The following is a 22742-nucleotide window of genomic DNA, read 5'->3' as shown; positions in this document are numbered from 1 at the left end:
AATCAGCATTCTCATTCCTTGTATGTGCTAATTCAACAGCTCATTGAAAAATTTACTCTGAAATAAAAAGCTGAGTGAAACAAAATAACTATATTCTAATACTCCGTATTTTCAACATTCTACCATAGAATGATCCCAGTATTGAATTTAATACAGACAATAGCTTTAATGGGTATCTGTAACTTCATGCTCCTATAATACATAAGAAAATAGAACTAAAAAAAGTACACACTAAAGTTTTTCCCTAAAGCCATTTTTTAATCATTAAAAGTTTTTATTTTCTCTGAATTATTATTCAGTTAGCAACACTTAAATATATTCAGTTTTTGATTAAATAATGTTGAAACACTTTGTGGTTTCTAAAGAATGTTTTTATAATTCAGTAAGGTGAGGTATAGTCTATGAACTCACCTAGATTAATTTTATTCTCAAATTTCCGTAAGACCTTGTCTGCTGGAGTAGACATTTTGGACGAGCTGCAATTAGAAGTCTGTCGATTTGCCTAGATGAAGTGAATTTCAGAGTCAAGGGGGTTAGTTGTAAATAAAAATCTAAGTTTATGATTCCATGTTTTTTACCCTTGGTTCATATATTAAGCTCTTAAAGCATCAATATGAAAAATACTCTAAGAAAAGTTAAGACTCAATCAATCAAGTCTGAACAAGAAATATAAAATAAATGAAGTTATTGGCTAGAAAAAAAGCCTGCATAATGTGGATTTTTTAACTGTAATACAGTCTTCCCTGTTACAAATAATTAAAACTAAATACAGTTTTCTAATTTGAATGGTTTATAGATATAAAACTTGAGAATGTTCACTGATCCCCAAAGTATATAATAAAAAGCTAAGACCAACATTAGACTGGTTCTAAGAATTTCCTTTTGGGCTGAGTACCTCAAGAAAGGTAAAGAATGGTAATGAGGCTTCAGCACTAAGACTGTGGTACGCACAAACATAAATGGTGACAAAAACAAAGACAACATCTAAAACCCCAAAAGTATAGATAAAAAGGGCCTATAACAATGATGGATTCAATTTTGTAAACTAGCATGGTACTGAGTTTTTTATTTGTATAATACTTTAAAAAATATCTATTAAATTTAACTTTTTTTTTCTTTTTGGTGCATGGTCTGGGAATTGAACCCGGGTCTCCTGCATGAAAGACGAGCATTCTACCACTGAACCACCCGTGCACCCTAAATTTAACTTGTAAAGTAAGTTTTTATTAATGTATTCATGGTAGAAAACTAAGGTAAAATTTTTTTCAATCACTTATAGCCTTTTTTTTTTTAGAGCTCTTTAAGAATTATTTTTATTAATTTGCTATTATCATCTGGAAGTATAAAAATTTATATTGAACAAGGAAACACAAATAGAAAGTTAGCCACAAAAAAAAACCAGAAACAGAAATACACTTTTGAAAGGGACAATGAAATGTTTGAATATTCTTCATCCCATTTCTGCTATCATTTGCAGAACAATTCTAACTGTAATACAGTGTTCCTTCCTATAGAACTACTTTCAGGGCACTTCTTTCATGAACCTAAATTATATTGAGACCAGATTGAGTTACAGAATAAACTATTTTTGGTTGTTTTTCTTCATAAGCTTATAACTAAAATCTTTCCAGTTTTTTCAAAATATAGTGCAAAAAATTATATTCAGGAATCACCTATAGCCTTTTTTTAAATAAACTTATTTTAAAAATATTTTTATTGAGAAATATCCACACACATGCAGTCCAACCATATTATACAATCAATGACTCACAATATCATTACGTAGTTGTGTATTCTTTGCCATATCATTTTTTTTTTTTTTAAATACATGGGCAGGCACCGGGAATTGAACCCGGGTCCTCTGGCATGGCAGGCAAGCATTCTTACCTGCTGAGCCACCGTGACCCACCCTGTCATATCATTTTTAAAACATCTGCATCACTCCAGAAAAGGAAAAAAAACCTCATGCATCCCATACCCCTTCCCCCTTCCTCCCGTTGACCCACAGTATTTCAATCTACCCAGTCTTTACCCTTTATCTCCCCCCATTATTTATTTATCCTTATTCTTCTTATTATTATTTTACTCATCTGTCCATACCCTGGATAAAGGAGCATCAGACACAAGATTTTCACAGTCACACAGTAAAAGCTATATAGCTATACAGTCTTCCTCAAGAATCAAGGCTATCAAAACACAGTTCAGTAGTTTCAGGTACTTCCCTCTAGCCACTTCTTTTTTTTTTTTTTTTTTTCAATCACCTATAGTCTTGACATCCAAAGATAATAGTTAATATTTAAGCAATATACTTCCAGGTTTTTTTTTCCAGGCTCTTTCTTAAGGGATTATATATACTCCATGCCAAAACTAATCAAAGTTTTACCAATAAATCAATTAAGGGGTTACCAAAAAAAGACCAGAAGTATGTGTAATTTCTTCAGTTATTTAAAAAATTCATGCATTCTACTCCATAATATAGCTCTATTTTAACAATAAAGAATATTGCTGGCTTTTTCCCCCCTCCATCTTTCAAAATCCTTTATATTTCAGGAAGACACCCTTATCAATCCTATGACTGCACACAATAGACACACACAGTACTTTCAATTTGAGATACAGGCATGATTTATAGTTTGGTAACTTATCTCCTGTACATGGTAGAAGAAGGTTGATCATGAACATATTTCCTCCATGTCATTAAATAATCTTTCCTTGCAATATATCTTATGGACATATAATACTCCATTGTGTGAATAAGCAGTTCAATAGCAAATTTAACCAGTTTGCCACTGTGGGGAAATTAGTTTGTTTCCAATGTTTCTCTACCATAAACAATACTAATACTGGACGATCATTCTAGTAAATAAAGTCTTGGCACACCACTAGAGGAATTCTGTGTGAAAGGATTTGTATGCTTTTAAAGCTTTTATCATATCATGCCGATTTATCCTCCAAATAATTGTACTTATTTACCTGACCATCAATTATATATTTTGTCACTGTTTATTTCATAAATGAAAAAATGGTATTCCTAAACATTTAATTTTCATTTCTTTACTTGAACTTTTCCTCCATGTTTCTTAACCTTTTGTAGTAAACTGTCTATATTTGTGGCCTTTTTTATGATGATTTTTAAGCTCATAAATTCACGACACCTTAAATAACTCCTTTAAAATTAACTGATTTTGGAAAGACTGGACCTACGAAATTATCAGAAATACAGAAAAGATAAAGAATGAATATCAATAAAGGAAAAGGCTGGGACCACAGAACAATATAAACTGGGAAGAATATTTCAATTACTTAATTTCAGAACCACGTCCATGAGGAGGACTTTTAACAAAAAGACAGCATAAGCAGAGAACTTAAAGACATGTAGGATCACTTATAAAATACCTGTGGGTTATTCCTTCCATTGGAGGGATAACCTTTTGTGAGTTTTCCAACTCCATCATCCCAGTCCCAATCATCATCATCATCATCATCATCATCATCATCATCATCATCACAGGCCTCTTTCTCCTCTTCAATCTCATCTTCACCCGCCTTCTCATTCACATTATTTTGAAGGTTTTCAAAGAGAATGCCATCTTCCTTTTTGATTGTCCTCATGTCTCTGTTTTCACTAGAAATAACAATGTTCTAGAATGTTTACAAATATTTTAAGTGGACTCACAATCCACATATATATTTACTTACTACATAACAGACCATATTGTATACAGATAAATCTAAAAGATTCCCTTACAGCATATCTCCCAATAAGCTCAATCCTCTCAACAGAAGAAGTTTCTCCAGTTTTTCAAAGTTCTGCTGCAGTTCTTTGCTTACTCTCCATGCCCAAGTTCCACTAGGGAATAAGTGCATCAGTTGTTAAGCCCCTTCTACCTTAATGAAGTTAGACTTATATTGTCATCTTCCCTACTGAATGAACCGACTCTTATTAGTACCGAATTATCTGACTAAGAAAATCACCTACAGAACTGCTTTAACAGAAAAGTTTTTAAGTCGAGAATAAATCTCAGGCAGATTTACCTTGAACTCAACTCCACCATGCAACAAAAGGGCTGTATCAGGATTTAGTATATTACACAGAACTCCAAATCACTCTTGCTCATATAAAAGGGAGGGAATGGTGAATGCAGAGGACTAGCTTTAAGACATAAAGAGAAATGGGGATTGTCAAACTGAGAGAAAGTGAGAGAATGGCCCAGGGTAAGTTTATCACTTGATGTGAACTTTCAGATCCAGTAGCAGATGAGAATGTTTTGCAGCATCCCTGGCCTGGTCTACCACCAAATGGCAGTAGCACCTGTCCCTATACCTTCATGAGTTATGACAACTAAAAATGTCTCCAGAGATTACCAATAGTCCTTTAGGAGCAAAACCACTTCCAGCGGAGAAGCCCTGGCTTATCCTCACCATACCCCATGATGGATGGTAAACCAGCCCACTTTCCTTAACATTAACTGGTCACTCTTGTTTCTTCTTCCCTAAGGCCTTTTGTATGCTTATCTGTAAACATAAATGGGGAATGCCCTTCCCATTTCTCTGGCTAAGCCCTATTCATCCTTCCATCGTCATCAGACTATCATTTGTTCAGGGAATTGTTCCCTTTTCACCACCCATTTCTCCTTTGTAGTGCTTATCTAATTCTAACACAAATTATTTTGTCTAATTATTCAATGTTTCCCCTGCCACAGCATAAGCTCTGTGACATCCAGGACAAAGTCTGTTTTATTTACCAATGTTTTCCTATGACCTAACACCAGATCTGGCACATAGAAAAACGATCAACATTCATTTATTGAAAATTCCCCAATCGGTTAATAAACTCTACAAATTTTTAATGAGCCAATATGAATCCTTACTGCAAACTAAGTAAAAACTGTTTTCTTGGGATTTTCTTGGAATTTCAAAATAATTCTGTTTCTCTTTCCTCACACCCCACATCCAATTTATGATCAAACCATATAATTTCCACGAACAAAACATACCTCTATGGCCCTGATTCTAGCTCTCATCATCTATGAATGAGATTACTCTTTTTGAACTCACCTCTCTGCTTCCACTCTTACCCTCCATTATCACCATCTAAAGGGCAGACAATTCCTTCAAATCATAAATCAAATCACATCCTCCCCCTGCTAAAAGCCCTCCTACTGCTTTCTATGAGATGTCGAATAATATCTACACTCCTCATCATCACTTGCAAGGCTCTACATGACCTGGCCCCTTCTCACCCCTTTAAAATCACCTCCCAATCCTCCTAACTACCTTCCCCGTGTTCTAGGTACACTGGTCTCTTGTTCTTTCACAGCCAACAGGGACCCCGCCTCTGGACCTTCGCATTTTCTGTCTCCTCTGCCTGAAATGCTGTTCCCTCAGCTGTTCCCGTGGTTAGCGTCTTCTGGTCTTCTAAATCTGGGCTGGGTTCTTTCCGACCGACCAGTCAGTCATTATTTAGTATATCACCCTTTCTCACTTCTTCGCATAGTATATATTATCTGATTTAAAAAAAACTTTGCCTGCCCCTCACCCAGGCAAAAGGCAAAGTTCCACGACAGCAGCAGCTTGGTTTGTCTTGTTCATCACTACCTCCAGCGCGGAGGAGGGGACGTGGCACACAGTAGGTGCTGAAAGGTAACGCGCAAAAACCTTTGTTCCCCAATCCTTATCCCCACCTCTACCCCTCGGTAAGCTTATACAACTAATAGGAAACCCTGGACCCCGGTGGCCACTGGCTGCCACTGACCCTGCGTAAACTGGGACGAAAGACCCCAGCTGAGGGAGGGGGGAGGAAGCAAAAGACTGATAAGCGAGACGCTGAGCCATGAATTACCAGTCTCCCCTAGACCACTACTAAAATGTCAACTCCCGCAAGAGGTCGGAGGAGGAGAGAGCAGATTCCGGATAAAGTCGATGTCCTCAACGGCCTTCACCTGTCGGAGGAATCCGCGTCGTCAAACTGCCCAGGGACCGCCCGGCTCATCAGCAGCCGCCGGTAGTCCATGGCGCAAGCGCGGTAGGCCCCTAGCGCCACCGAAGGATCGCGCGGGGAGGGGAACCGCACAGACACGGTTTTACCCGCCGCCGATGGAGCAGCGTCTCCGCAGATCCCTAACTCTCCAACAGCTCAGAAGCCCGTACGCCAACAGCCCCCGCCACGTGCGGTGAGCGGAATAGACCAACGGTTCTCAGCGAATCCCGGCCCCGCCCAAACCGGAAGCCCGGTCCCGCCCCAACCGGAAGCTCGGTCCCGACAGGAAGCCCCACCTACCCAGGAAGTACCACTCAGAAGTCCCTCCCCTGCGCCGGGAACGTGTGTGAGGCCCTCTCCCGACAGTACGCAGGGGAAACGCTGCGGGGCGTGTATCCGTTTGTCTCGGGGCGGTTCAGTCAGCACCTCGCTTTGTGTTTCTTCTAGGTAAAGGTTTCGACAGGTAGTCCACACGCTGTTCAGTCGCAACCGCATAGCTTCAGAACGCCTGGCACGGAGATGCCGAAGTTCCCCATGCCGCCGCCCGGGGCTGCGGTGAGGGCGTCGGAATGTGACTGGCATCTTTAACCGCCCAGATTGGCTGCATTCGAGCCGACGTCATAGCCGGGTGGTTCCAAGTTGTCTGGATCTCAGCTGCGAGCTTTAAAAAGCCGTCTGTGGAAAAGTTTGAAAAGCGTTCTTCTTCCTGCCACGGAGCACGGTGCGGAGGGAGGAAGCACGAAATCCCTATTGTAGACCCAAGAAACTCAATGGAGCCTGAAAGTGAGCACACTTTGCGTCTTAAAAAGTTTGGTGCATTGCGTTGAGATGAAAATGAGACAAGTGCTTTAAGAAGTTAAAGCTGTTATATGACTGAAGAAAAATTGTTAAGCAAAATCTTAGAATTTTTGCGAGTATCTCCACTGACACCTCTTCTAAAGCCTATTTAAAGAGAATGTTAGTGTGTGGAATATCTAGCCAAATATTTTTAAAATCCAACTTTAAGGAACTTTAATCTAACTTTATGTAAGGACATAAATAGAAGATGTATAGCTGACCATAAAATGTGGCGGGTTGTGCAGTGCCATATAAGCGTTGAATAAAGTTGTAGAAGTGCAATTTGAAGTTCTGGTTCGCACACAAAAAAAAATAAGACATAAAGCCTTTGTCTTTTTCTGTGTTTGGTAAATAACGCAAGGAGTTTTCCAGGTCCCATTCCCCACGACTCAGGCAACATTTCCGTATTTGCAAGATAGGGAAAGGTTGGTCATGAAGTTGGCCTTTTTGCCAATCCTGACTAGCTTGCTTGGCTCATTAGCTTTTTTTTTTTCTCCATTAACTTTTATACTTTACCAAATAATTCCATGGTTTTCAAAATAGTTAACGCAGTTCGAGTAACTAATTCAGGCAAATGGGTAGTGCCTGCCAGCTTTTTTAAAGGGTTTAACATAAATATATAATTGAAATGCAATATGTTGTTGATATTTACAGCTTGAACAGCCCAGATCTATTTGTTGTAAATGGTATTGAAAAACAATGAATTTCTCATATGATGCTTATAATCTATGAATACAAGTTCTAATACACCTGAAACAGTGGTGAAAGCTCTGGAACAGAAAACAAATAGGTGCTGAATTGAGAGACTCAAATTTAGAATCTGAGGACATCCTAGGAGTTCAAAGAAATAGATGAATAAAACTAGGGAAAGTTTTGGGAAAGAGAAGCACATGCTGCAGCAAATTTTTGAGGTGGGAAGGAGCATGATCTATGTGCAGGGTAGTGAGCCTCATCTGGCTAGAGCAAGGGAGAAGTGAGTAGGAAATGTAAGTCCAAATTATGAAATTATGAAAGGCCTAGATAGTTGAGCAGAAGAATCTGGTCTTAGTTTGGTTGGTCATCATTTCCATACTAACAGTGCTTCAGTTGGACATCCAGACTTAGGTCTTCTGGCATACCTGAGGAGATCACCAGAACATGAAACAGTGTGATAACATGAAGGATGGAAAGTAAACATGGGCCGTGAAGAAATTTAAAGGAGAAATTAATAGGACTTGATAACTGAGAAGCCTGGTTGCTGGGGTAGAGATGCCAAGAAAACATCAAACCTAAGTACCTAAGAAAATAAGTGTGATGTAGGATAGTGAGGAAAATAGATGTGATGTTGAATAGTGGATTTCACTTGAGATTGAGGTGTTTGAATAGGAGGTATCAATTACATAGAAATATAGTGTCTTATGGAACCTAATAGGTCTCCGATAATATTCTGTAAAGAACCTTTGATTAAGTAACTCAGAGATCCCGTTTTCTTCTGTGTCTAAGCCTTTTAGGGAATTGGATAGTAACTACACATATTGACTTGTTTTTGTCCAAATCAATATCACCAAAGTAACCATGGGACACTCAGACTAAACCATGGTACACTATTAATCTGTCTAAATAACTTAACAAATGACCTTTTAAAGTTTAGGACAGTGAACTTTGCTATCTTCCTACTGTGAAAAAGAATGGAAAAATAACTTTGTTTACATATACTAATAGGCATTAAAATTATGTTTTTTAAAAAGGTTTCCATCATTCAACATTCAAGAGCAAGAACTATCAAAAATTTTGACCATCGTCCATTCTGATGTGAATACTTCTCATGAAAAATTACAAAGCATGTCAGAAGCAGATGCCATGAATATCAGTAATCTTTCTCAAGACTTAACTCACTCAGATTCTCCGTTCTGTATGGAAACCAGCAGTACCACTTCAGATTTGCCTCAGGTGTGCATTGCTCCTAAATTCTGAGGGGCGTGGGGTGGGAAAGAGTACAGTTGTAGTCACCATTCACATTGTCTTCCACGGGAAAATTTCTTCAAACGTATAAGAAGCAATGAAAAGCTCTCCAGTGGAGCCGTAGAGGGAAAATATGAAAAGTGGAATTTTTCAGGCAGTGTTTTAAAATCATCAGCCTCGTCATGAAGTCCCAAGAGGGCAGCCAGGGGACATATCCACAGCAGTCAGAGAAGCAGGATGAAAGCCAGAGGGGCCTAATGCCTGGTTCAGTACATCTTCCACTGTATCAGTATGCTTCACATGTCATTCATACTGATGATGATAGCACCCTGCATTTAGATGACATCATCCCTATCTTTATGAAAATTGCTTAGTGCCTTTTCTCACAAAATAAATGATTTTCATGTCCCATGGTCTTCGGGCATGTTCTTCTGTTTAATAGAATGAGAGGAATGTGTTAGGTCATGCCATATGTTATCTTTTTGTAGGTCAAAAATGGACAGATTGACAGTTTCATATTCATAGGTTCACATTCATAGGTTCAAAGTATTGGCATAACCTTTCTAAAGAGCTGTTTAGTAATGTATAGGAGATTAAGAATTTAATTGTGCTTTAAAAAAAATTCATTTAGCTATTCTGCCTCTAGGAAATATAGAAATGAGGATGGTTACAGAACTATCGTAATAACTGAACATTGGAAACAACCTAAATTTTCATCAGGAATGGGCTAGTTAAATTGTGGTACAGATGTACAGTGGCCATATAACCTTAAATATAATAATGCAGATACGTACTTGTTTGCATGGAAAAATGATCACATTGGTTCTCACTGATAGTGGTTTTTTTAGTTTATCTTTTTTTTTTTTTTACAATGTTCAGGATTCTTTTTATAATTATAAAAATCTATTTTCATTTTGATAAAAAACATGGCCATAATATTTTTTTCAAGAGTAAACCTTTATTTTCATAACTTTTATGACATTTCATTTTTAACATTTAACTTAATACTCTTTAAATTTTTTATTGTATAATATAACATACATACAAAGCAAAGAAAGAAAAAAGTGATGGTTTTCAAGGCACTCTTCAACAAGTAGTTACAGGACACATCCCAGAGTGTGTCATGGGCTACCATACCATCATCTCAGATTTTTCCTTCTAGCTGCTCCAGAACATTGGAGGCTAGAAGGAATAAATATGTTTTTATCATCACAGTCGACTTTTTTTTTTTCTTCTTTTGTGAAAAATAACATATATACAAAAGAGCAATAAATTTCAAAGGACAGTGCAACAATTAGTTGTAGACCAGATTTCAGAGTTTGGTATAGGTTACAGTTCCAGTTTTAGGTTTTTATTTCTCACTGCTCTAAGATACTGGAGACTAAAAGAAACATCAATGTAATGACTGAACAATCATACTCGTTTGTTAAACCCAACCTTCTCTGTGTAACTCTACCATCACTTTGATCTCTCCCGCTCTTCAGGAGTATTTGGGTTATGGCTGTCAATAATACAGGGTAGGGAGATGAAACTAGCTGATGTTCTGGAGAGGCTGGCCACTCTAGGTTTCAGGGCCTATCTGGTCCACGGACCCATCTGAAAGTTACTCTAGTAAATGGAACCTTTGTAGAATCTTATGTATTGCTCTAGGTGTTCTTTAAATTGGCTGGAATGGTTTTGGTTGGGGTTTGGCAAGTTATGGTAGGTAACGATGTCTAACTGAAGTTTGCATTAAGAGTGGCTATTGGAATAGCCTCTTGACTCTATTTGAGCTCTTTCAGCCACTGATAATTAGTTAGTTACACTTTTTTTCTCCTTTTTGGTCAGGATGGAATTGTTGATCCCAGTCAACAACTGGGCCAGACTCATCCCTGGGAGTCATCTCCTATGTTGCCAGGGAGAATTTCACCCCTCGATGTCGTGTCCTACAAAGCAGGGCAGGCAATGATTTTGCTTGCAGAGTTGGACTTATAGAGAGTGAGGAAATGTGGCCATAATATTACAGTGTTAATCAGGCTCCAAGATATTCTTCGCTGCATTTTTTTTCATAATGAATTTATAGACCAAAGAAACAAAAATGCGTATTTTAGTTAAAAAATAGTAAAAGCATAGGAGAGTAAAGTTAAAAGTGATCTCTGAAGTTCTGTGGGTAGTGGAGCCCCAAGAAATGTGTGTAAAATATAACAGCAATGCATGTAAATAGTGCTATTTTATTTTTTAAGTATATTCTTGATGCATTTTCTTCTAATTAGGAGGCATGGTCTGAATTAGCAACATGTTATAAAATATAACTTAGTTTTTATTATTTTCAAGTACATTTAGTAAGTGGGACAATGCTTAAAAAAAAGCGTTACCAAATAGAAATGTGTAGCCAGCTGACTAATAGAGTGATAATATTTTTTAGAGCAACATTTAGGTCCACATACTTGGCTATACTGTTAGTGATTGTACATTACCACTGGTAAGCATTGGTACATTACCCGGTGCTTACCTTAAGTATCTTAAACATTTTCCTTACTCTCTTCTTTATATATTACTTTACTTAGTAAGCCCTTTCATCTTAGGTAGCATTAAAGTAACCTTGAGAATAACCTCTATGTGAATTTTTGTAAATTCCCATTACTGGAGTTGTTTTACCTTATTACTGGACCCTGTTTTATATATTCTTGATGTTAAAAGGCAGTTATAATAACTACCATATGTTGTTTATACTCAATTTAACAAACATCAAAAAAGTATCAGTATGGGATATTTATGCTATTACATAGCCCTATGTTTGTAGTCAAATGATTTGACAAACTGAAAAACAAAAATGTTAAAATAGCTCCAAGAAACTCATTTTATTCCCTTTAACATGTCATTTAATGTTACCATAGTTTTATCAAAGGGGTCTCAAATATGCTTAGAGAAAAGATAATAGAAAGTACATTCTTCCCATTCAACAAAAAATTTGAAAAGAAAAATGACAGCAATGTACATATAACTTCAGAAGGAATTTGTGACAATTTTGTTTGAAAAATTAATATGATGCCTTGTTTTTATTATTAATACAGAATGAAATAAAGAATGTAAAAGGGGAAAATAAGTCTCAATTCACACTTTCTGAAGATATTTATAATACACTAGACAATTTGATAGGTGGTAAGTATCTCTTTGTTGACAACGTGCAAAACAGTAAAACTAAGAATTATTTTGTGCTAATCACTTTTTTATGCTAACCACTTTATGTATATTATCTCCTTTAATCCACAAACAATCCTATGAAACAAGGGCTGTTTTTATCTCCCTTTTACCGATGAAGAAAGAGGTCCAGAGATAACTTACCTGTGGTGATACAGGTTTAAATGAATGACCTGAGATTCCATTCCCAGTCCCTAACACCAGAATTTTATACTATACAAGTATCTTTTTTTTTTTTTCCAGATGCAGCTTCATTCAGTGTTTTAACATGATTACTTTACAATTAGGTATTATTGTGCTGTCCATTTTTGAGTTTTTGTATCTAGTCCTGTTGCACAGTCTGTATCCCTTCCGCTCTAATTACCCATTATCTTACCCTGTTTCTAACTCCTGTTGGACTTTGTTACCAATGACATATTTCAAGTTTATTCTCGAATGTCCGTTCACATCAGTAGGACCATACAGTATTTGTCCTTTAGTTTTTGGCTGGACTCACTCAGCATAATATTCTCTAGGTCGATCCATGTTATTACATGCTTCATAAGTTTATCTTGTCTTAAAGCTGCATGATATTCCATCGTATGTATATACCACAGTTTATTTAGCCATTCTTCTGTTGATGGACATTTTGGCTGCTTCCATCTCTTTGCAATTGTAAATAACGCTGCTATAAACATTGGTGTGCAAATGTCCGTTTGTGACTTTGCCCTTAAGTCCTTTGAGTAGATACCTAGCAATGGTATTGCTGGGTGGTATGGCAATTCTATATTCAGCTTTTTGAGGAACCGCCAAACTGCCTTCCACAATGGTTGCACCATTTGACATTCCCACCAACAGTGGATAAGTGTGCCTCTTTCTCCGCATCCTCTCCAGCACTTGTCATTTTCTGTTTTGTTGATAATGGCCATTCTGGTGGGTGTGAGATGATATGTCATTGTGGTTTTGATTTGCATTTCTCTCATGGCCAGGGACATTGAGCATCTCTTCATGTGCCTCTTGGCCATCCATCCGTATTTCCTCTTCTGGTAGGTGTCTGTTCAAGTCTTTTTCCCATTTTGTAATTGGGTTGGCTGTCTTTTTGTTGTTGAGATGAACAATCTCTTTATAAATTCTGGATACTACACCTTTATCTGATATGTCATTTCCAAATATTATCTCCCATTGTGTAGGCTGTCTTTCTACTTTCTTGATGAAGTTCTTTGATGCATAAAAGTGTTTAATTTTGAGGGGCTCCCATTTATTTCTTTCTTTCTTCAGTGCTCTTGCTTTAGGTTTAAGGTCCATAAAACTGCCTCCAATTGTAAGATTCATAAGATATCTCCCTACATTTTCCTCTAACTGTTTTATGGTCTTAGACCTAATGTTTAGATCTTTGATCCATTTTGAGTTAACTTTTGTATAAGGTGTGAGATGCGGGTCTTCTTTCATTCTTTTACATATGGATATCCAGTTCTCTAGGCACCATTTATTGAAGAGACTACTCTGTCCCAGGTGAGTTGGCTTGACTGCCTTATCAAAGATCAAATGTCCATAGATGAGAGGGTCTATATCTGAGCACTCTATTCGATTCCATTGGTCGATATATCTATCTTTATGCCAATACCATGCTGTTTTGACCACTGTGGCTTCATAATATGCCTTAAAGTCCGGCATCGCGAGACCTCCAGCTTCGTTTTTTTTCCTCAAGATGTTTTTAGCAATTCAGGGCAACCTGCCCTTCCAGATAAATTTGCTTATTGGTTTTTCTAATTCTGAAAAATAAGTTGTTGGGATTTTGATTGGTATTGCATTGAATCTGTAGATCAGTTTAGGTAGGATTGACATCTTAATTATATTTAGTCTTCCAATCCATGAACACGGTATGCCCTTCCATCTATTTAGGTCTTCTGTGATTTCTTTTAGCAGTTTTTTGTAGTTTTCTTTATATAGGTTTTTTGTCTCTTTAGTTAAATTTATTCCTAGGTATTTTATTCTTTTAGTTGCAATTGTAAATGGGATTCATTTCTTGATTTCCCCCTCCGCTTGTTCATTGCTAGTGTATAGAAAAGCTACAGATTTTTTTTTTCATTGATTTTTTTTTTTATTAATTAAAAAAAGAATTAACAAAACAATTAGAAATCATTCCAATCTACATGTACAATCAGCAATTCTCAATAACATCACATAGTTGCATATTCATCATTTCTTAGTACATTTGCATCGATTCAGAAAAAGAAACAAAAAGACAACAGAATAAGAATTAAAACAATAATAGAAAGAAAAAAAACAAAAACAAACAAACAAAAAAAAAACAAAAACAAAAAACCTATACCTCACATGCAGCTTCATTCAGTGTTTTAACATAATTGCATTACAATTGGGTAGTATTGTGCTGTCCATTTCTGAGTTTTTATATCCAGTCCCGTTGTACAGTCTGTATCCCTTCATCTCCAATTATCCTTTCTCTTTTTTTTTTTTGTTTTTTTAATTAACGGAAAAAAAGAAATTAACCCAACATTTAGAGATCATACCATTCTACACATGCAATCATTAATTCTTAACATCATCACATAGATGCATGATCATCATTTCTTAGTACATTTGCATTGGTTTAGAAGAACTAGCAACATAACCGAAAAAGATATAGAATGTTAATATAGAGAAAAAAATAAAAGTAATAATAGTAAAATCAAAACAAAACAACACAAAACAAAACAAAAACCTATAGCTCAGATGCAGCTTCATTCAGTGTTTTAACATGATTACTTTACAATTAGGTATTATTGTGCTGTCCATTTTTGAGTTTTTGTATCTAGTCCTGTTGCACAGTCTGTATCCCTTCAGCTTCAATTACCCATTGTCTTACCCTGTTTCTAACTCCTGCTGAACTCTGTTACCAATGTCATATTTCAAGTTTATTCTCGAATGTCCGTTCACATCAGTGGGACCATACAGTATTTGTCCTTTAGTTTTTGGCTGGATTCACTCAGCATAATATTCTCTAGGTCCATCCATGTTATTACATGGTTCATAAGTTTATCTTGTCTTAAAGCTGCATAATATTCCATCGTATGTATATACCACAGTTTGTTTAGCCACTCTTCTGTTGATGGAGATTTTGGCTGTTTCCATCTCTTTGCAATTGTAAATAATGCTGCTATAAACATTGGTGTGCAAATGTTCGTTTGTGTCTTTGCCCTTAAGTCCTTTGAGTAGATACCTAGCAATGGTATTGCTGGGTCGTATGGCAGTTCTATATTCAGCTTTTTGAGGAACCGCCAAACTGCCTTCCACAGTGGTTGCACCCTTTGACATTCCCACCAACAGTGGATAAGTGTGCCTCTTTCTCCGCATCCTCTCCAGCACTTGTCATTTTCTGTTTTGTTGATAATGGCCATTCTGGTGGGTGTGAGATGATATCTCATTGTGGTTTTGATTTGCATTTCTCTAATGGCCAGGGACATTGAGCATCTCTTCATGTGCCTCTTGGCCATCCGTATTTCCTCTTCTGAGAGGTGTCTGTTCAAGTCTTTTTCCCATTTTGTAATTGGGTTGGCTGTCTTTTTGTTGTTGAGATGAACAATCTCTTTATAAATTCTGGATACTAGACCTTTATCTGATATATCATTTCCAAATATTGTCTCCCATTGTGAAGGCTGTCTTTCTACTTTCTTGATGAAGTTCTTTGATGCACAAAAGTGTTTAATTTTGAGGAGTTCCCATTTATTTATTTCCTTCTTCAGGGCTCTTGCTTTAGGTTTAAGGTCCATAAAACCGCCTCCAGTTGTAAGATCCATAAGATATCTCCCAACATTTTCCTCTAACTGTTTTATGGTCTTAGACCTAATGTTTAGATCTTTGATCCATTTTGAGTTAACTTTTGTATAGGGTGTGAGAGATGGGTCTTCTTTCATTCTTTTGCATATGGATATCCAGTTCTCTAGGCACCATTTATTGAAGAGACTGCTCTGTCCCAGGTGAGTTGGCTTGACTGCCTTATCAAAGATCAAATGTCCATAGATGAGAGGGTCTATATCTGAGCACTCTATTCGATTCCATTGGTCGATATATCTATCTTTATGCCAATACCATGCTGTTTTGACCACTGTGGCTTCATAATATGCCTTAAAGTCAGGCAGCGCGAGACCTCCAGCTTCGTTTTTTTTCCTCAAGATGTTTTTAGCAATTCGGGGCACCCTGCCCTTCCAGATAAATTTGCTTATTGGTTTTTCTATTTCTGAAAAATAAGTTGTTGGGATTTTGATTGGTATTGCATTGAATCTGTAAATCAATTTAGGTAGGATTGACATCTTAACTATATTTAGTCTTCCAATCCATGAACACGGTATGCCCTTCCATCTATTTAGGTCTTCTGTGATTTCTTTTAGCAGTTTTTTGTAGTTTTCTTTATATAGGTTTTTTGTCTCTTTAGTTAAATTTATTCCTAGGTATTTTATTCTTTTAGTTGCAATTGTAAATGGGATTCGTTTCTTGATTTCCCCCTCAGCTTGTTCATTACTAGTGTATAGAAATGCTACAGATTTTTGAATGTTGATCTTGTAACCTGCTACTTTGCTGTACTCATTTATTAGCTCTAGTAGTTTTGTTGTGGATTTTTCCGGGTTTTCGATGTATAGTATCATATCGTCTGCAAACAGTGATAGTTCTACTTCTTCCTTTCCAATTTTGATGCCTTGTATTTCTTTTTCTTGTCTAATTGCTCTGGCTAGAACCTCCAACACAATGTTGAATAATAGTGGTGATAGTGGACATCCTTGTCTTGTTCCTGATCTTAGGGGGAAAGTTTTCAATTTTTCCCCATTGAGGATGATATTAGCTGTGGGTTTTTCATATATTCCCTCTATCATTTTAAGGAAGTTCCCTTGTATTCCTATCTTTTGAAGTGTTTTCAACAGGAAAGGATGTTGAATCTTGTCGAATGCCTTCTCTGCATCAATTGAGATGATCATGTGATTTTTCTGCTTTGATTTGTTGATATGGTGTATTACATTAATTGATTTTCTTATGTTGAACCATCCTTGCATACCTGGGATGAATCCTACTTGGTCATGATGTATAATTCTTTTAATGTGTTGTTGGATACGATTTGCTAGAATTTTATTGAGGATTTTTGCATCTATATTCATTAGAGAGATTGGCCTGTAGTTTTCTTTTTTTGTAATATCTTTGCCTGGTTTTGGTATGAGGGTGATGTTGGCTTCATAGAATGAATTAGGTAGTTTTCCCTCCACTTCGATTATTTTGAAGAGTTTGAGGAGAGTTGGTACTAATTCTTTCTGGAATGTTTGATAGAATTCACATGTGAAGCCGTCTGGTCCTGGACTTTTCTTTTTAGGGAGCTTTTGAATGACTAATTCAATCTCTTTACTTGTGATTGGTTTGTTGAGGTCATCTATTTCTTCTTGAGTCAAAGTTGGTTGTTCATGTCTTTCCAGGAACCTGTCCATTTCCTCTAAATTGTTGTATTTATTAGCGTAAAGTTGTTCATAGTATCCTGTTATTACCTCCTTTATTTCTGTGAGGTCAGTAGTTATGTCTCCTCTTCCATTTCTGATCTTATTTATTTGCATCCTCTCTCTTCTTCTTTTTGTCAATCTTGCTAAGGGCCCATCAATCTTATTGATTTTCTCATAGAACCAACTTCTGGCCTTATTGATTTTCTCTATTGTTTTCATGTTTTCAATTTCATTTATTTCTGCTCTGATCTTTGTTATTTCTTTCCTTTTGCTTGCTTTGGGATTAGTTTTCTGTTCTTTCTCCAGTTCTTCCAAGTGGACAATTAATTCCTGTATTTTTGCCTTTTCTTCTTTTCTGATAAAGGCATTTAGGGCAATAAATTTCCCTCTTAGCACTGCCTTTGCTGCGTCCCATAAGTTTTGATATGTTGTGTTTTCATTTTCATTCGCCTCTAGGTATTTACTAATTTCTCTAGCAATTTCTTCTTTGACCCACTTGTTGTTTAAGAGTGTGTTGTTGAGCCTCCATGTACTTGTGAATATCTGGCACTCCGCCTATTATTGATTTCCAACTTCATTCCTTTATGATCCGAGAAAGTGTTGTGTATGAGTTCAGTCTTTTTAAATTTGTTAAGACTTGCTTTGTGACCTAGCATATGGTCTATCTTTGAGAATGATCCATGAGCACTTGAAAAAAAGGTGTATCCTGCTGTTGTGGGATGTAATATCCTATAAATATCTGTTAAGTCTAGCTCATTTATAGTAATATTCAGTTTCTCTATTTCTTTATTGAGCCTCTGTCTAGATGTTCTGTCCATTGATGAGAGTGGTGAATTGAAGTCTCCAACTATTATGGTAGATGTGTCTATTTCCCTTTTCAGTGTTTGCAGTGTATTCCTCACGTATTTTGGGGCATTCTGGTTCGGTGCGTAAATATTTATGATTGTTATGTCTTCTTGTTTAATTGTTCCTTTTATTAGTATATAGTGTCCTTCTTTGTCTCTTTTAACTGTTTTACATTTGAAGTCTAATTTGTTGGATATTAGTATAGCCACTCCTGCTCTTTTCTGGTTGTTATTTGCATGAAATATCTTTTCCCAACCTTTCACTTTCAACCTATATTTATCTTTGGGTCTAAGATGTGTTTCCTGTAGACAGCCTATAGAAGAATCCTGTTTTTTAATCCATTCTGCCAGTCTATGTCTTTTGATTGGGAAATTCAGTCCATTAACATTTAGAGTTATTACTGTTTGGATAATATTTTCCTCTAACATTTTGCCTTTTGTATTATATATATCATATCTGACTTTCCTTCTTTCTACACTCTTCTCCATACCTCTCTCTTCTGTCTTTTTGTATCTGACTCTAGTGCTCCCTTTAGTATTTCTTGCAGAGCTGGTCTCTTGGTCACAAATTCTCTCAGTGACTCTTTGTCTGAGAATGTTTTAATTTCTCCCTCATTTTTGAAGGACAATTTTGGTGGATATAGGAGTCTTGGTTGGCAGTTTTTCTCTTTTAGTAACTTAAATATATCATCCCACTGTCTTCTAGCTTCCATGGTTTCTGCTGAGAAATCTACACATAGTCTTATTAGGTTTCCCTTGTATGTGATGGATTGCTTCTCTCTCGCTGCTTTCAAGATCCTCTCTTTCTCTTTGACCTCTGACATTCTAACTAATAAGTGTCTTGGGGAACGCCTATTTGTGTCTAATCTCTTTGGGGTGCGCTGCACTTCTTGGATCTGTAATTTTAGGTCTTTCATGAGAGTTGGGAAATTTTCAGTGATAATTTCTTCCATTAGTTTTTCTCCTCCTTTTCCCTTCTCTTCTCCTTCTGGGACACCCACAACACGTATATTTGTGCGGTTCATATTGTCCTTGAGTTCCCTGATACCCTGTTCGAATTTTTCCATTCTTTTCCGGATAGTTTCTGTTTCTTTTTGGAATTCAGATGTTCCATCCTCCAAATCACTGTCTTCTGTCTCTTTAAATCTATCATTGTAGGTATCCATTGTTTTTTCCATCTTTTCTACTTTATCCTTCACTTCCATAAGCTCTGTGATTTGTTTTTTCAGTTTTTCTATTTCTTCTTTTTGATCAGCCCATGTCTTCTCCATGTCCTCCCTCAATTTATCGATTTCGTTTTTGAAGAGGTTTTCCATTTCTGTTCGTATATTCAGCATTAGTTGTTTCAGCTCCTGTATCTCATTTGAACTATTGGTTTGTTCCTTTGACTGGGCCATATTTTCAATTTTCTGAGCGTGATCCGTTATCTTCTGCTGGCATCTGGGCATTTAGTCAGATTTCCCTGGGTGTTGGACCCCACAGGTTGAAAGATTTTTTGTGAAATCTCTGGGTTCTGTTTTTCTTATCCTGGCCAGTAGGTGGTGCTCGTGGCACATGTTTGTCTACGGAATCCACCAGTAAAAGTTGCTGTGGGTCCTTTAACTCTGGAAAACTGTTGCCGTAGGGGAGGTTCGGCAGCCGAAGCATCTTGGAAGAGTGCCAGCCGGCCCGGGGGTCCGAACGCGGGGAGGGTCGCCGGCGGCCGCAGCACGGGAGAGCGCCCGACTGAATTTCCTAGTCGGCCCGGGGCGCCAACCGTGGCGGAAGGGCGCCAGCTGTCGCAGCCTGGGAGAGTGCACTGTTCCCAGCCGGACCGGGGAGTCACGTGTTTGGAAGGGACCCCCTGGTCACCGTTCTCCGCAGTCTGGGGATTTCCGACCCAACTCTCTCAGTTGGTACGGGGGGCCTCGCGTGGTGGGGGCGCCAGCTGCCGCGGCCCAACCGGACCGCCTGCCCAATTCTGCCAGCTGGCCTGGGAAGAAGGAAGGGAGGGACTCCGGCTGCTTGCCGTCCCGCCCAGGAAAGGCCGCGCCCCTCGGTGATCTCACCAGAGCTGGTTCTCCCAGACAGTCAGCTGTTCCAGGATGGGGTATGCCGTCTCTTTGATCGCCGTGTCGTGGCTCTGGGAGCTGCTCTGTATTGTCTCCACTCCCCCAGTAGCTGTTCTGGAGGAGGAAAGGTAAGGGTGGCAAGGCTGTCAAGGCTGGTGGCGGAGGAGCCGGTGAAGGCGGAAGAGGGCACCGTGGTGGTTGGAGAGCCGCTGGAGCAGGAGGGGGAAGAAGGGAGAGGAGGGTGGGCGGGTCGGCTGCTGCGGGGTGTGGGCGCCGCGCGGCGGGCCGGCGGACAAAGCGGGGAGAGGAGGGCGGGCAGGTCGGCTGCTGCCGGGCGTGGGCGCCGCGCAGCGGGCCGGCAGACAAAGAGGGGAGAGGAGGGCTGGCGGGTCGGCTGCTGCGGGGCGTGGGCGTCACGCGGCGGCCGGCGGACAGAGAGGGGAGAGGAGGGCGGGCGGGTCTGCTGCTGCGGGGCGTGGGCGCCGCGTGGCGGGCCGGCGGACAAAGAGGGGACTACAAGTATCTTAAAAGATGGATATTGATATAAACAAAAGTCTCTTGTTCTAGTCTTAAACTGACAGATGAAAGCTGTTAGGAGTTAGTCAAATAATGAAACACATTGATCATGTTTGTTAAGATAACCGGAATATTGCACATAAATATCTCTTTATTTTTGTTAACTATAAATAACACCACAAATATTTGATAAGCCTTATTAGAACCATGGAATTCAATACATGCTGGTTTAGGAAATATTTGCATAAGGATTAGAGAGGAAGAGAATAATCATTATTTGTAAATAATATGGCTGTCTACATAGAAAATCCACTAAGAACCTAAAGACAAGCTCTTAGAACTAATGAGAAAGTTTAGAAGAATGCTGGATACAAGGGCAATATAAAAAACGAATAACATTCCAAAATATCAACAAGAACCCATTAGTGAAAGTAATTTTATAAAAGATGCTATTATTGTGCACAATAGTAGCTCCAGAGACCTGGGTTAGATTTCCATCCCATGCGTATATGCATGCACACACACACAAACACACTCACACTCACACCAAAAACAGATACTGTTATCAGTAGCAACACAAGCTAAAGACTTAAAAAGAAATCTAACAAAAAGGCTGTAAGATTTGTATGGAAAAGAAAATGTAACGCTTTACCAGAAGAAACAAAAAATAAATATTTCATATGCAGCTTTGTAAAGATGCCAGTTTTCCTCAAATCTGTGAATTAATGAAATGTCCTTTATCCTAAACTGATCCTAACATTCCCATTTGAAAATAAAAAGAGTTAAAAATAAAAAAAAAGACAGTTTTGAAAAGAGATGATGTGGAGACATTCTTCCAGATGATAGAATTTATTAGACTTATAGTAGTTATAGCAATGTGGCATAGAGAGAGGGTAAACAAGTCAGCCTGTGGAATAAAAATACAAAATCCTGAAACAGACCCACACGTATATGGACACATAGTATTTGAGAGGTAAGATTTTAAGTCAGTGGGGGAGGAATGGGTTATTTATTAAATGGGGCTGGGACCTTTCGCTCTTGGAATGAAGAAAACAATTAGAACCTTACCCACATCAAATATAAAAATAAATTTTGCGTAGGTTAAACACCTAAATGTCAACTGCAAAGCTTTAGCACTTCTAGAAGAAAAATCCTTTTATGACAACAGAAAAGGAAAGATTTATTAATATATAAAAAGTACAAATTATAAAGGAAAACTTAATACATTTGACTGCATTAAAATAAAAGACCTTCTATATGACCAGAGTATAACCAACAAAATAAAAATAAGCCACAGACTTAGAGAGATGTATGCAATGCATATAATTAAAAAAGGACTGATATCCAAAATAAAGAATTCCAAATCAATACGAAAAAGAGAAATAACTCATTAGTGAAATGGACAAAGTGTATAACAGCCAGACCTCAGACAAGGAAATCTGCAAGATCATTAACTACATGAAAGGATGTATATTTAAAATCCCACAGTAAAATATCATTTCATACATACCAGTTAGACATGTGTTGGAGGGATATAAAGCTGATAGCAGTATAAATTGGTACAAACACTTTGGAGACCAATTTTGCAATAGCTTGTAAAGTTGAAAATATATTTTTATAACCCAGCAATTCCGCCTCTAGATATATAGCCAAGACTTAGAACATTAATATACAAGGAAACATGAATAAGGATTATGCTGCCTTGAAAGGATGTATGTACCCTAGAAAAGCCATGTTTTAATCCTAATCCCATTTTGTAAAGGCAGCCATTTCTTCTAATCCCTGTTCAATACTGTATGTTTGAAACTTTCATTAGATTATCTCCCTGGAGATGTGACTCATTCAAGAGTGGTTGTTAAACTGTATTAGGTGGAGACATGTCGCCACCCATTCCAGGTGGGTCTTGATTAGTTTACTGGAATCCTATAAAAGAGAA

General features: G+C 37.8%; 2 protein-coding genes across 20 annotated transcripts in view; one reads left to right on the top strand and one right to left on the bottom strand.

Annotated features, from left to right (window-relative positions):
* The window catches only part of RIOK1 (RIO kinase 1), a 53320-nt gene extending 46760 nt beyond the window's left edge, over positions 1–6560 (bottom strand). For 2 of the 8 annotated variants that reach the window (XM_077144010.1, XM_077144015.1), the window contains exons 1-3: positions 5943–6228; positions 3397–3625; positions 412–502 (exon numbers count right to left, since the gene is read on the bottom strand). In XM_077144010.1, the coding sequence (XP_077000125.1) occupies positions 412–502; positions 3397–3625; positions 5943–6013 (391 nt within the window). In that variant the 5' untranslated portion in view covers positions 6014–6228. Of the gene's footprint in view, positions 1–411; positions 503–3396; positions 3626–4035; positions 5517–5539; positions 5637–5842; positions 6229–6280 lie in introns of those variants that run through there. The other 6 variants (XM_077144012.1, XM_077144013.1, XM_077144018.1 and 3 more) reach the window with 6 other exon arrangements.
* CAGE1 (cancer antigen 1) overlaps positions 6216–22742 on the top strand; it is a 110652-nt gene continuing 94125 nt past the window's right edge. For 6 of the 12 annotated variants that reach the window (XM_077144005.1, XM_077144006.1, XM_077144000.1 and 3 more), the window contains exons 1-3: positions 6277–6763; positions 8545–8746; positions 11812–11899. In XM_077144005.1, coding sequence (XP_077000120.1) covers positions 8639–8746; positions 11812–11899 — 196 coding nt within the window. In that variant the 5' untranslated portion in view covers positions 6277–6763; positions 8545–8638. Of the gene's footprint in view, positions 6764–8544; positions 8747–11811; positions 11900–22742 lie in introns of all 12 variants that reach the window. The other 6 variants (XM_077144009.1, XM_077144008.1, XM_077144007.1 and 3 more) reach the window with 3 other exon arrangements.

Source organism: Tamandua tetradactyla, chromosome 25, assembly GCF_023851605.1.
Source record: "Tamandua tetradactyla isolate mTamTet1 chromosome 25, mTamTet1.pri, whole genome shotgun sequence".
Lineage (NCBI taxonomy): Eukaryota > Metazoa > Chordata > Mammalia > Pilosa > Myrmecophagidae > Tamandua > Tamandua tetradactyla.
Note: the sequence above shows the minus strand (reverse complement) of the source record. Positions and strands in the feature narration are given on the sequence as shown.